This window comes from Chrysoperla carnea, chromosome 5 (assembly GCF_905475395.1).
Source record: "Chrysoperla carnea chromosome 5, inChrCarn1.1, whole genome shotgun sequence".
Classification (NCBI taxonomy): domain Eukaryota; kingdom Metazoa; phylum Arthropoda; class Insecta; order Neuroptera; family Chrysopidae; genus Chrysoperla; species Chrysoperla carnea.
This window is the reverse complement of record NC_058341.1, coordinates 66,396,683-66,411,114: the sequence shown is the minus strand read 5'-3', so window position 1 is coordinate 66,411,114 and position 14,432 is coordinate 66,396,683. Positions and strand designations below refer to the sequence as shown.

At 30.6% G+C, this 14,432-nt stretch overlaps 1 protein-coding gene across 1 annotated transcript; it reads right to left on the bottom strand.

Moving 5' to 3' along the window:
- Positions 1–6,765: 6,765 nt before the first annotated feature.
- LOC123301335 (cytochrome P450 3A19-like) lies at positions 6,766–14,012 on the bottom strand. Its single transcript, XM_044884073.1, has 7 exons — positions 13,835–14,012; positions 10,006–10,112; positions 9,917–9,938; positions 9,753–9,790; positions 8,690–8,930; positions 7,011–7,190; positions 6,766–6,932 (listed from the first exon to the last, which is right to left on the bottom strand). Exons 1-7 carry the CDS (start codon positions 14,010–14,012, stop codon positions 6,766–6,768), a joined length of 933 nt encoding a protein of 310 aa, XP_044740008.1.
- Between the last annotated feature and the right edge of the window lie 420 nt (positions 14,013–14,432).

The following is a 14,432-nucleotide window of genomic DNA, read 5'->3' as shown; positions in this document are numbered from 1 at the left end:
TTAAACATACATTGTTTTACTATAGCTCGGAAACGGTAAGTTTTTCATAAAAATTGTTTAAATAAAAGTTGAAGCTAATTTTGAGTCAAACAACTTTCTTATTTACACTTTTACAAAAACATCATTTTTTCTTAATGAAAATCGTGAAAAACCCTTTTTTTGATACTTTAACGCCACCTACTTTTTGTAATTTAACTCGTATGACGTTGCTCCAATGACATAAAATGTAGCTGACAATGTCTTCTACATTTTTTATTTGAAAAACTTTTCCCTTAAATCAATAGATTCGGAGAAAAACGCATTCCAAATTTTTTTTTCCCATTTTTTTGGATTTTCTCAAAAACAGCGGAACGAAAAATTCTCTTAATTTTTTTTAAAGTTATTTACATGCCCCCCTAACGATCTATAACCTCAGAGTCACTATTGTAATTATTTTCCAGGTCCGGCCTTTTTTTCGTCTATATTGACTGAATCACTGTAATACAATGTATAAGTATTTTAACTATAATAAATGTGATCTGATTTCTCGAAGAGCAAAAAGGATATCGGAATGATTCAAAAAATATTTTAAAGGAAGAGGGAAAGAAAAAAAAGTCTTTCAAATTTTCATATGAAAAAAGAAATATATAGTGGTGTTACGGAATTTCGAATATAACAAAAAAACGAATTTTTTCCTCTTTTAGCTAAAAATATTTTGAAAACCTTACGAATTAGAGAAATTCTCAATTCGAAGTCGAATTCAGCATTCTCAAAAACTATAAGAAATGTCTCTCGCATCAATGTGGCAAAAAAAAAACAAATTTTGTTGACCAGTGTAATGTTTTGAATTAGAATTAGTAACAACAAATGAAGATAAGAATTCACTGAGTTAATTGTTAAAATACGCTATGCAAACAGTGTGGAATAACGATACTTTTCGAAGTAGTTACTGGAAACAATTTTTTCGTTTTTTAAAATTTACATTTAAAATAAATTTTAAAAATACAAAATAAAGATGCAGCTTCGCACAACTGCAAACAAGACGTAACGAATGTTTTATATAAGTATTATCACAGATAATAATTGAAAACTAGGATTTTTCGAAATAAGTTCCGATTTTTCCCCAATTTCCAAGATAAATTCAAAATTTTTAACTTTATAAGGATAATATTTAACTTTTTTGACATAGCTACACACAAAAATGTATAAAAGAACTGTCCTAATTTCAAAATTTCAAAATTCTACGGCTATCGAATTTTGGATTATGTTGAAATATCCCAAATTTTCGATATCGGTTCGATCAAAGCTAATTATATATTACAACAGTCCAAATTTCAACATTCTACGGGTAACGCATTTTGAGTTATCTGGTACTACTCAACAATGTTTTATTTATGTAAAATTGTCTCGTTTTAAATCATTTTATTGCCTTAAATCGTAATCAATTAATTTTCTTAAGAAAACTTTTTAATTTTGTTATAGAGCAGGCGCTACATAGAGTTGAGAGTGCAAAATCCAAGGAGCGCATTTTATCAATTAGAGCGGGCGTTGGATGGAGTTGAGTGTGCAAAATATGAGTACCGCATTTTGTCAATTGATTCTTGTTCAGAAAAGCTTATAGATGAATATACTGGATCTTGCCAGAAACCTTATCTTCAAATTTTTCCATATTTTTCCAATTTTTGCATATCTTCTCCCCCACCACAGAAACAGTTAAATGACATTTTTTGAACCAAGTAAAAGTTACTCTAGGTTTTTTGGGGCCAATTAACGTCAAAAAAGTCCTTTGATTTTTTCGTAAACTTTTTCGTTTTCGAGATATTAACAGTTTAATGTTTGGAAAAACTCCAAAAAGGCCATTTAAAAATCTCAAAAACGGGGCATGAAATTAAATTTTTTGAGTTTATTAAAATTCTAAAATAATGTTTAAACATCCTTTAATAAAGTTCTGAAGAGTAATACAGGTTACTTCATTCTAGAGGCTCAATTTTTAATTCTTAAAAAGATGTTTAATTCCCATTATTAGCAATGAGTAAGACAGAGGTACTAAATATTTCAGTCTTACACACCGTTATTAATAAGAATTATAGCATCTTTTGCAGAATTCAAAGTTGAGGCTTTAGAATTTAAGAATCTGTAATTACTCTTCTGAACTTCACAAATGATGTTCAAACATTATTTTAGAATTTTTATAAACTCAAGTTTAATTTTATGCCCCGTTTTTTAGCTTTTAAAATAATAATCGTTAATATCTCGAAAACGAAGCAGTTTACGAAAAAATCAAAAAGGACTTTTTTGACGTTCATTGGCCCCAAAAAATCTAGCGTAACTTTTACTTGGTTCAAAAAACTTCATTTAACTGTTTCTGGAGGGGGGAGAGGCTATGCCAAAAAAGGATTTCTGGCAAGATCCAGAATCTATAAGCTTTTCTGAACAAGAATCAATTGACAAAATGCGGTACTCGTATTTTGCACACTCAACCCCATCCAACGCCTGCTCTAAATTGATTCTTGTTAAGAATGCTTATAGGTTAATATAATTAAAATTAGGAGACAAAAAATGAAGATTTTAAAAAAGAACGCCGTTACGACTAGTTGCGGACTTTTAACCATTCAATTGCTAACATAAGCAAATTTAGGGGCGAAATTAAAAATTTATTCTTTTTTTCTGCTCATATTTTCTTTTTTTCTGGTCGTAATTTTTTTTTATCGAAATGTGTTGTTTTGCCTATATAATTCACAGTTTCAATCTGATAATGTAATTTGCAAATATTTAAACAAAATAGCGAATTTGTTTATAACGAATGTGTTCTGTGTGCATCTTTTGCACTTCCTACTCTCAATCTGCACAAGAAGTTCTCTATGAAGTAATGAATAAACCGTAGATTTTTCAATAATTAATAGTCGAGTCGTACTGAAGTCAAAAACATCGACCATTATCATAAATAAAAAAATTTGTCTAGTTGAGAGGCTTAAATATTCACAAGACAGCTATATCCTTTGAAGAAGGTTCATTGACTTGTGGTGGTGAAGTCGATACATCCGTCAATCTACACGACGTCCGTCTGCCTTTTTTTGTGCTGATATTTCACGTATCTTACAATTTTTTAAACAAATGGGTTAATTTTTGTATAAGAGATTTACGATTTACTTTTTGTGACATTTTGGCACTTTCTTCCCACCAATGAGCGTAAATATTAATAAGAACTAACAACTTCACATTTTTTGGGGCAATTTTTTAATTTTTTACTTCTAACATCGCTGAAAACCGTAAATGCTAATAATAAATGGAATATATCGGCTATAAAACGTCTTACCACCTCGAATAATATATACTGAACCAAAGTATGAAAGGGAAATTTTTTTAGCATAAAATTGAGTCTTTTGCTCAAAAATTTTTATTATCCCTTGCTGCTTTGCACGGAGAGAAGAAAGGGTGGAAAATGTTTTCACTAAAAGTTTTAAAAATTGTTTTACAGACATCATTTGAAAACTTAAACTGCTTCTTTTAAGCCCTTGCATATTGTTTTGTAAAAAATTTTACCACTTTACCAATTTTCGTTTTTAAAACAAGTCAAAAAACCGATTTTTAACCGAATTTTCCATATTTTATGCCCATTAACAACACATTAACAATGCAAACACATTACACCAGCGCAGCAATAAGTTATTGCAACAACACAATAAGGGAGTAAATACAATACACACTAAAAGTTGATTAAAAATTTCATTAAAAACTTGCTTTAAAATTTGCTTGGAATGATTGTACGGGAATTTTTCATAGCTCATTTTCAAGAAAAATAAACAAACTTTCGAGTGGTTTAAATAAATTTATTGAAAAAGAATTTATAAAATTTTTTTTGCTTTTACATTTCTCATCCTTTCAACACTCCGTTCAAAGCGCCAAAAGATTGCTCAAAATTTAGGAGTGATAGATTCGAAAGCGAAAAAGTACCTATAAGTTTTCAACCGAATATTTGATCCAAATTCGATGATTTTTCAATGATTTTTCGCACAGATTCAGCTATTTGTAATTTTAGTAAAATTTTGTGTTAAACAAATTTTTCTTTAATACTTTGGCTGTCTATAATAATATCATACCAACCCCACCCTATTTTAGGAAGCGAATGTTAAACTTTCTTTTGAAAATAAAAATTGTTCCTTTATATTCGTTTTGGAACCAGTAGATAAAAAAAATGGTTTTCTATAGCAAAACCGAAAGAGTCCGAAATTATAGTCTGGAAAAAAGAAAAAAAGTTAATTTACGGGTAAGTTTTTCGGAATGTACTTGTATACTTATCTACTATTTGTATACTTTTCTTATTTCGACCGAAATAGGAATATGTCAAAATTCGTTTCAAAGCATGTGCAAAACACTATCTGCAATCGAAACACTAACTCTAAAAAAAAAAAAACTTTTTTATTATAAGGGACTTTTAAATACTTACATTTTTTCGTTCTTTCAAGCCGGAACTTTTACTATGAACGAACGGAAAATTGGTATTTCAACTATACAAAGTAGTTTTTTAAAAATTTTCCAGTATTCCCACCCTTATATTGCGCAAGCGGAATGGATTATAAACCGAGAAAACACGTATCGACCTTTTTTAAGGGAATGAAAATCTAGTATTCAGTTTTTTATGTGTATGTCATGTTCAAAGGGATCAAGTTTGACTTTTAAATGGAACTACATATGGGGGTACTTTTTTGACCATGAAGCTTGTAAAAGAAACTAAATAATATATTTTGATTCCCCAACAAATACATATTATTCCGTTTTTTTTTATTTTCCATTCCCTATTCCAAATGTAAGTATAGGCATCTTTTAAAAATCAACCTGTATAATTATTAACAAACTTAAATGAATTATAAGTATGTTCTTGATCAAAAGTCAAAATTTTTTTGAAAAATGAGGATAAAGGTTGCATTGAAATTATTTCCAGTGTTTTACTTTATTATATTATAAATATAATAAAGTATTGCGATCGAAAAAAAAATCGATATCGGGGTTTCAACGGAAATACACGTTTAGAGGGTCCCTAATCCAAAAAAGTGGTTTTTAAAAAATTTTGCGTCCGTCGGTATGTCGGTATGTCTGTTACCAAGCCGGAGCTTCAATTTTCAACCGATTTTTCTCAAACTTGGTACATAGATTCAGGCCCTCTAGGCCAAAACAGGATTTTTAGAGTTTTCTCCATAACCTCTAACGATTTTGATTAAACTTGGCACAAGGCTAAACCTTAAGGTATTTCTAGGATTGTTATTAGCCACATATCCGGGAAAATTCAATAGGCCCACACCCGAGGGAAAACCTTTCCAAAGACAGGAAAATGGGATTTTCTAGGGAGATGCTGAGGGGACAGAAGTGAAACTTCATATCAGAGTTTATATCAACAACGTCCCAGGTTTGGTATAACTCTTCTCTGGGACCCCTCCTCCTGGAGCCGTGGAGCTGGAGGGGATGAAATCGTCAAAAGTGGTCAAATCAAAATAAACATGAAGAATAATATATCAATTTTATAATATAATAAAGTCTTGACCGATGTTTCGTACCGTTTATTTATTTCATGGATAATTATTATTCAAGTCTGTCTGATAATTGTATAATGCTAATTGTTATGGAAAAAAATAAGCATTTAAATAATAATTGAGGTAACTAATAATGTTTTCAACTAGAATTCGATTTATTAAGGAAAACGTTGAGACGGATAAAAAAACTAGGAGACAAAAAATGAAGATTTTACAAATCATGTCATTTAAGACTAATTGCGATCTTTGACCGTTCAATTGTTATGGGTCAAAAATAAAAAATTTCTTTTTTTTTTTCTTTTCAACAAAAGATCGTATTTTATTTCGATGTAAAATGTTTCATCCATAGAATTCACAGTTTCATTCTTTTGATATCTTATGTATTTTGCAATTATTTAAACAAAATAGATAATTTGTCTCAATTACATTTATTAACTTTCAAGAATCTGTTTTGAATGATTTAACAATTTAAATTTTTTAGATATATGTTAGGTATGTATTAAAACAAGTTCCTGTGCAATTTAATTATATTAAAACAAAAAGCATCATGAGTCATCAAAATTAAGATAATATCAAAGAAGGTATTTCAATCCAGCAAAGCATGATGGAAAATGTGTCCAGCGGTTGATCATTTAAAAAGTAGGTTGTTATAATATTTTTGCCAAAATCTAAACAATTTACTTACGAACAGTCTTTGTAGAAGTACGTACGCATTAATGCACTTCGAGAACAAAAAATAACAAGATTTTGGTACTTTGGTTGCATCGTTAAATCTTTTATAGCAAGAATGCGAAGCCGTTATGAAATGAATTTCCCCAAAACATTATCACGTATTTTTTGGCATTTAGGAAAAATAAGTGAGTGTTTAACAGCTTCCTGACTGAATACTTATTGTTAAGAGCTCATGAACATTCTGCAGATGCAATAATGATTTTGCATAGCTAGTGAAAACTTCTTCGACTTTTTTCAGAAGTTGGCATACTGCCTCACTAGGATGGTTTAAGTGACTACGATTTATTGCATCTGTGTAGTCAGAGCTTGTATTTGATAAAGGTACTGGAGAATTAATTACTCTTTGACATACTTCGCAATCAAGGAGGACGAAAAAAATACTGCTAGTTAGTTTTGTTGTAGTAATTCGAATTTTATATTTTAATGAGGTGTATTGAGATAAAGAAATTCCAAATAAAAATAGACTTTATTTTACTAATCTATCTAAAAATTTTAACAATAACAAAATATCTGATGATTTGAAAGCTTATGAATTATATCGTGGAGTGATTCGAACTTGGTGCCCATTAACTAATCTCAATGTTATTCCTGCTTCAAACTGTAATGTGTCCAAATTTATATCGGTATGGAATTCATATCGACTTAATAATGCAACCAATGTTGTTTTCATAAAGATCCATGCATATCTCCTACCTAAATAAATATAAAATTATTAAAGTTATTCGAAGACGTACGCATCAACCGAATTGATTTTCATTTCATTTTTCATACCAAAACAATTTCTAGGACCAGCACTGAATGGCATGTAAGCGTAAGGATGGCGATTTTGTATATTTTCTGGTGAGAATCTCTCTGGATCAAATTTTAATGGATTTTCCCAATATTCTGGATTTCGATGGATATTAATTATTGGAATTAATATATTTGCTCCTTTTGGAATTGTATAATTGCCTAAAGATATTAATAATTTTTTAAATAATTAAAAAAATGATTTGAAATAATAAATTGTGTCCAGAAGGTAGTTGAATTTACAAAATATGAGATATCCAAAAACCCGACTCGAAATTTGTAAAATATACATTTATGTGTAAACCTTTTCTTACTCAAGCCAAAAGTCTCAAGAGGATATTCTTGCACCAGTGTGGAAATCAATTCGAATAAGGAGAAACACAAAAGTCAAATGTTCTTGACCAATGAAAAATCAGTCCATTTGTATGATTGCCACACGTGGAAAGTGACAAAAACGATCACAAAAAAACTACAGCTATTCACAAACAAATATCTCAGAACAAATTTCAATATACACTGGCTAGAAAAAACTACGAACGAGGTATTGATAAGGAGAGTTAGCCAAAGCTCTATCAACAAAACAATACAGAATAAAGAGTTTGGGTGGATAGGCCACACCTTAGGAAGGTCATGTAATACCAGCAGACAAGCCCTAGACTGGATTTCCTAAAAAAGCAGAAAACGTGAAAGATCCAAGATAACCTGGAAGAGATCAGCCAAGGCAGAGAGATAGAAGAAGAAGGGCCATTTGCTTTATTTCGCTCTTGGTTTTTCCTTCTTCTTCATCTCTTCCTCGGCTGATGTTTTTCAAGTTATCTTGAGTCTTCCACGTTTTCTGCTTCTTTTGAGCTTCCAATCTAGGACTTGTCTGTTGGTAAAACATGGCCTTCTTAAGATGTGGCCTACCCATCCAAACTTTTTTCGTTTGTGTTTCGTTGTTTCGCATTAGCTTGGTCTTCTTATCAATTCCTGGTGCATACTTTGCAAACGCTCCTTAGGCCTCCCTTATCCTGCAGGTGACATCTTCATCAGTGTCACCTGCCTTTTACAGTATGCTTACTAAGTAGTGAAATTGTTCGATATTTTTCTTATTCACAATTAACGGTTGATAATTTCTTTCATTTATCCTCATTTCTTTTATTTTATCGTAGTTTATCTTATCTTGGCCAATTTTTGTTCCTTCGTTATGAAGATCGTGCAGCTTTCCTTTCATGCGTGTGCACAACATGCACTAGACATTTTAGTGTGTGTGACATGAGGCACAAATCATCTGCAAAATCTATGTCTCGGTTGATCAAATCTCATTCTGAGTCTCCTAAGTCTACTGTTAGTATGGGTGGCAGTATGGGAACAATATGGGTGACAGGCACTTAAGAGTTATCAAGTAAAAAAAATCATTTTGTAAACTATGTGATGCGTTAAATTCTAAACTTTTGACTTGAGTATAATGTTTCCGTTCTAAATATTAGGCCGATGAGTTTAAGATAATTCCGTATTCCTTCCAAAATGTAGTGACGGTAACTACGCCAATATTTAATCTGGTATCTGGATTTTGGGTTCAGCAGGATCTTAAGTATATATGTATATTAGCAGATAAAGTGCTTCGTATTTTGCATACTCAACTCCGATCAAAACCTACTTGCGTTATAAGCAAATATTACCAATTTTTATATCTTGAGATGCTTCTCTTGAAATTATTGGAACCGTTGGAGTTAATCTCAATGATTCCTTAAGAACCATATCCATATATTTGAGCTTTGGTAAATCGTCGACATTCATTGAGTGTACATTTGTGTCACCAACAACTTCTATTATTTCATTATATAGTTTTCTTTGTATGTCTTTATATACAGCCAAATGTAATAAAACAAAGCTGAGAGAAAGTGCTGTTGTTTCATAACCCTAAAAATAATCAAATTTTAATTTAAATTTACCTCAAAGGAGGCTGAAAAGTATTTGATTAAAATGAGGGGAAACTTTGCATGTTTGCCGCTTGCTGCTTTTAAGCATCTTGTGTATTGTTATCTTCTCTACTCCAGCTACGTAGCTCGAATAATGTAGGATTTCCTTAGTAGGATATCAATCGTTACTGGCGTTGAATATATTATCAATTAAAAATAAATTATACATATTTCTGATCTAATTTTTTACGTGATCAATTAATACAATATGTCGCATTTAAGATGAACACACCCTCATATTTTCCCATCACCCTGTGTGACTGTCAAAAATTTCAAATCAAAATTCCAATAAATAACGAAAATATGAGAGTGTCTTCATCTTAAATGCAACACACTGTATGAATATTAGAATTTATTGTGGTTTCCACTAATTAATCAAGATGTTTTCCGCAAGAAATCTATTTCAAAAGGTTAAACTTATCTCTATTTGTTAAATTATTTAGTATAAATTAATTTTTTTGTCAGGTGTTTTGCTTGCATTTTCCATTCATGCACCAAAATACGGCACGTTTTTTTTACAGCATTCGATTTTAACCGGACAAACAGCAAATATCTGTCTTTTAACATAAACGGTAGACAAAAAAAAAATGCTCAAAATACGAAAAAAAGAAAAACTTGATTTCAATAAAGTCGACACTCGAGTAACGATTAAAATTTTTTTTATAACCATACTTATTTTATCAATAATTCAAATAGAAAGACAAAAATAATCATAGAAATTTCGCTTCATTAAGGGGTAAGGCCAATAATTCAAATAACATACCGCCAAAATGAGAACATTAGTTTCATTATGTAAGTGTTCTGCCGTAAAATTTGAGTTATTTTTTGTAAAATCCATTAAATATTCCAAAAATGGTTTTTTATATAAATTACTGTTGATCGCTTTAATATTAATTGATTCATTATTATTTATAACGTTTGCCATACTTTTTCTTTTTTCAGAAATAATCTGTAAAGAAATGAATTACTACATTAGTGTCATATCTTGAACATGGTTGAATATTGCAATCACTAACTTTTTTAGTAAATTCGTGTGTAACGTCACGACTTCTCGATACCATTTTATAATCACGTGTGAATCGATACAATATAGAAGGCAATTTGATTGGATTCAATAATCGAGCTATTATAAAAAATATCGCACTAAAATTTATACCACAGTTAAAAGCAATTGGTATTAATATTTTCACTTTTTTAGTCACCTGTTAATAGCATGAAAGTAAGAAGATCCATCATCCTCATGCGAGTTTATATTTACACCCATTGTTGACCCTGAAATCAAATTTATTTGTCACGATATTCATCCTTAGACTTAGAGATGGTGGCTGATTCACACCACGATTTTCGCGCGTTTGTTTCCGCGAATACTGAAAGATATGTAAAAATTAATATTAATTAGTAAAATTTTGAAGAGGCACCGCATGGTCCTCATGAAGAAAATTTCATTTTTAATTTTACATCATAATAGGGATATGGAAATAATTTTGTCGATGCTGTGTTTTATACTACTTGCCTTCTATTACATTTCTACTGTTCACATATAGTGCAGAAATACGTAGGAATATATTATAGATTTTAAAATAATTATCCCGTCCGGTTTTTCAACGGAGTAATTATGATACAAATAGTAGTTTTTAAGAAAACATACTTTAAAAAAAATCGGAGTGTAGACACTAGCTAAAATTAAATCGGATCGAAAAGTTACCAGAAAACACAGTTTTATGACTAAAAATACCGCGTTTTTCGCCTATTATTTTTTGCTTTTAATGGTGTCTTTTTGTAAAAAAAATTTCGTCACAAAATAATATAAGGTTTCCGCACAATTTGCGAAAATATCTTCTTTAAGAGTTTCCCAAGAACCTCTGTATAATTATGAATCTTGTAGACGCACGATGGAACCGTGAAAACGCAAAGAAAAATCGAGTAATATTTCATTTTTAATAAATTGAAATGAATAGAAAGAGAATATAATATTCAAATATTTTGTTTCAATTATTTTTTATTTTCCATATTACATCTGATATACATTATAATCGTGAAAGATTGGATGGATGGATGGATAGATGGATGGATGGATGGATGGATGGATGGATGGATGGATGGATGGATGGATGTTTGTTACTGTCTTTCACGCAAAAACTATCGAACGGATTTGGATGAAATTTGGAACACAGATTAATTTATAACCTGAATATGCACATACGCTACTTTTTAATGCGAAAAAGGGCTGTAAGAGGTTGAAATAGAGATTGAAACGGATGTGCTTCAAAAACTTAAAAAGTTGTGCATCCAAATCCGTTCGATAGTTTTTGCGTGAAAGACATCCAAACTTTCTGGAATGGAAGTAACAAACATCCATCCATCTATCCACTCATCCAAACTTTCAACAATTATGCCTTTGCTTCTCAATCCTAGGGTAAACCAGGATTACTATGCTTCTAAACAACACATTGCAAGATATTTTGTTCCAGTTTATTACCTTTACGAGAATCTAAAGGATCTAAAGAGATCTAAATTCGCTTGCCTTGTGAGTGTATTATAAAGTGAGTGACCCTCTAAATCAGGACCAAATAACAAAATTTTTTTAAATAAATACTAATAAAAAATAAATGAAAACAAACAATTGACTGAGTAATTTATTGAAATACCATGTATAGACAGTGTTGATTAAGCAATCGTTTATTTTTCTTATGTCATGTAATTAAACAAAGGTATCCCCTCTTAGATAGCCACACATACATACATGTCACCCACATATAATTGATATTAAAATATAATACCCTCTATATAATTTGCGCCTTATTTGTGCCCTCACTGGTAAACAGTGATCTTTACGAAAAATAATGTTTCAAACAAAAGTTGTTTATTTTTATATCAAGAAATTGTTTATATTTAAATTTTTGTTTTATTTCTAACGATTTACATAATGTGTCCTATTATATATAGTGACCCAAGTGACCTATCTTGTTCATTTGCGAACTCGGTCACACTTTTTACGTCCTAAGCACGCTACAAAAATTTCAGCTTGACCAGCTTCAGCCCCTTTTCATTTTGAGTTATCGTGTCGACAGACGGACTGACAACCGAAAATGGACTAATTAGGTGGTTTTATGAACATCTACACCAAAATTTTGTTGGTAGCATCAATATTTTTAAGCGTTACAAACTTGGGACTAAACTTAGTATACCTTGATATATATTACATATATACATGGTATAAAAAACGAACGAGCCTTAAAATAGCCGCATATATATGACGTATAACATACATCTGACATGTTATCCTACTATGAAATTGAGATGAAATATATGTGATGTCCAAATTTAATTAGCTTGATAAATGTTTAAAAATTAGAAATATTGGAGAAAAACAAAATAACCCGTGTAATTAATTAGTTATTTTATTTAATTGAAGAAACTTTTATAATCTCAATGAGAATATTATAGTGCTGGCCAGTTATAGTATATTGGGACACTCAATATTTGTTGTATAAATTCAGGGGCGGATCCAACCAAATGGGCATGATGGGCATGCCCATCACCTAAATATACTTATGTTTTAATAAAATAAAAAAACAATGAATCGGTTTTAATAATAACCTAATTTCATCCTAAACTTCCATCTGATAATTTTTTGGGGGGATTTTTTTTTTTGTTAAAAAATTCGTTTCAAAACATGTAGATTCCAAAAATCGAAAAAAAAAATTAGCGAAATCAGTAGAAGAGTACTTTTGGAAATCAACTTACATACCTTTATATTAGATTTCGTTATCAATGAACCAAATGTTAGTGTCAAATAATTGAATATCGATATCCAGGCAATGAAAAAAGTGGTTCAAATGTACCGGTGATTCATTAATAATAGTGAATCAATTATTATAAATGAATACCGACTCTGGATGGCCAAATGTAAAACAGAATGTGAAAATAATTCCGCTATACCACAGTCGGTAGATCATCTTATTGAAGCATGCGACCAAGTTTTGTAGCGTAACTATTCCGGCTAGCTTAGCTACCGTAGAGAGATCGCTTTGTATACTTCACTGATCACGGGATAAAATCTTGGTTGGGTGTCTCAGTGGGACAGGAAAGATTATTCAAGCTTGCTTTCCTAAATATCTGGAAAAAGATGATATTATCAACACTTTCGCGAAAAAAAACGAAAGCTTGCATTTTTTATTCAAGTAAGCACTTAATTAAAGTTATTTAATGTAAAATGTATACTGGAGTTTAATTTAATTTGAAGTTGTTATAATTTCATCAAAATTTGTTCAGTAGTTTAGAGTCTAAATGTGACACTGTGAGCTGTAAGCAAGCACACATTTACTTTTGTAACTTTTGTGAGCGAACAAACAAACTAACATTTTACAGGTTTATTAAGTTACAACTACAATGAACAAAATCATGAACGAATTCATACTCCGATTCGCATTTGGCCGATTTTCGGACGCTGTGTCGTGCCCATCAGTTTTTTGAGGGTTATCAAAAAAGGTGATGGGAATAAAAATGTATTTCCTCGTTGTTCGTCATTTGCTGGTTAAAAAAAAAACCTCTTTAAACCCTTTTCAAGTTGCCCCGATTTATCAGTAAATGTCTTACCACAAACTGAGTCTAAAGTAGTTCTTGACAAATATTCAAATATATCAAACGGTGTTTTTTTATTTAATTCCAAATCTAATTTTTGTATTAAAATATTAATTTTTTCCACAAATATTTTAAAGTACGATTTTAAAATGATTGGAGTAAAACCTCTAATTACAATTCTTCGATGATTTCTCCATTCTGGAACTACATTAATGATTAACAAGATTTGTATTTTTAAAATTTTAGGAAATATTATAATACCTTCTGATGTGAAAATTGATTTTCCCATTACGGGATTCCAAATTAATTTCAATAAGTAACCTTTTTCTAAAACATGTTCATTTGTAAGAAGTTCTTGAACAATTTCTGGATTTGATGATCCGATTACGGGAACTGGACCAATCCATACTCGGATCAAGTTTCGATACTCTTCAGGCATATTAATTACTTTATGTGTAACTTCTAAAACAAAAAGTAAAACAACGTGATCCTTAATTTAAAAATAATTAACGACTCTACAAGTTGTGTTGATAATATTACTCTAAGACATCTGTTTAATATTGAAATGCCCAAACAAAATTAATTGTAGACCAAACGGTATAAGGTTGACCTTCACCCATCTGATAATCAGATGAGACATATTTGAATTATTTGAGACATTTTTTATGAATTTTTATTGATTGATAAACACGGCATAATTATATTGATTGATATGGCAGCTTGGCTATGGAAATGGGTGGCTAATTATTACCCCGACTATACAATGGCTAGGGTTATGTCTTTGACCGATATGTATGTATTTCTAAACTACTTATCATAATTTGACAAATGAAGTTTCTTATAATCCGCTGGTTATAGG

Excerpts from the sequence above, each read along its gene's own strand:
- LOC123301335 (XM_044884073.1), bottom strand. The coding sequence starts at position 14,012 with ATGCCTGAAGAGTATCGAAACTTGATCCGAGTATGGATTGGTCCAGTT. Across the intron at positions 9,939-10,005 it reads CACACGAATTTACTAAAAAA|ATTATTTCTGAAAAAAGAAA; the intron begins GTTAGTGATTGC and ends ATTTCTTTACAG. Across the intron at positions 6,933-7,010 it reads TGGTCCTAGAAATTGTTTTG|GTAGGAGATATGCATGGATC; the intron begins GTATGAAAAATG and ends ATATTTATTTAG.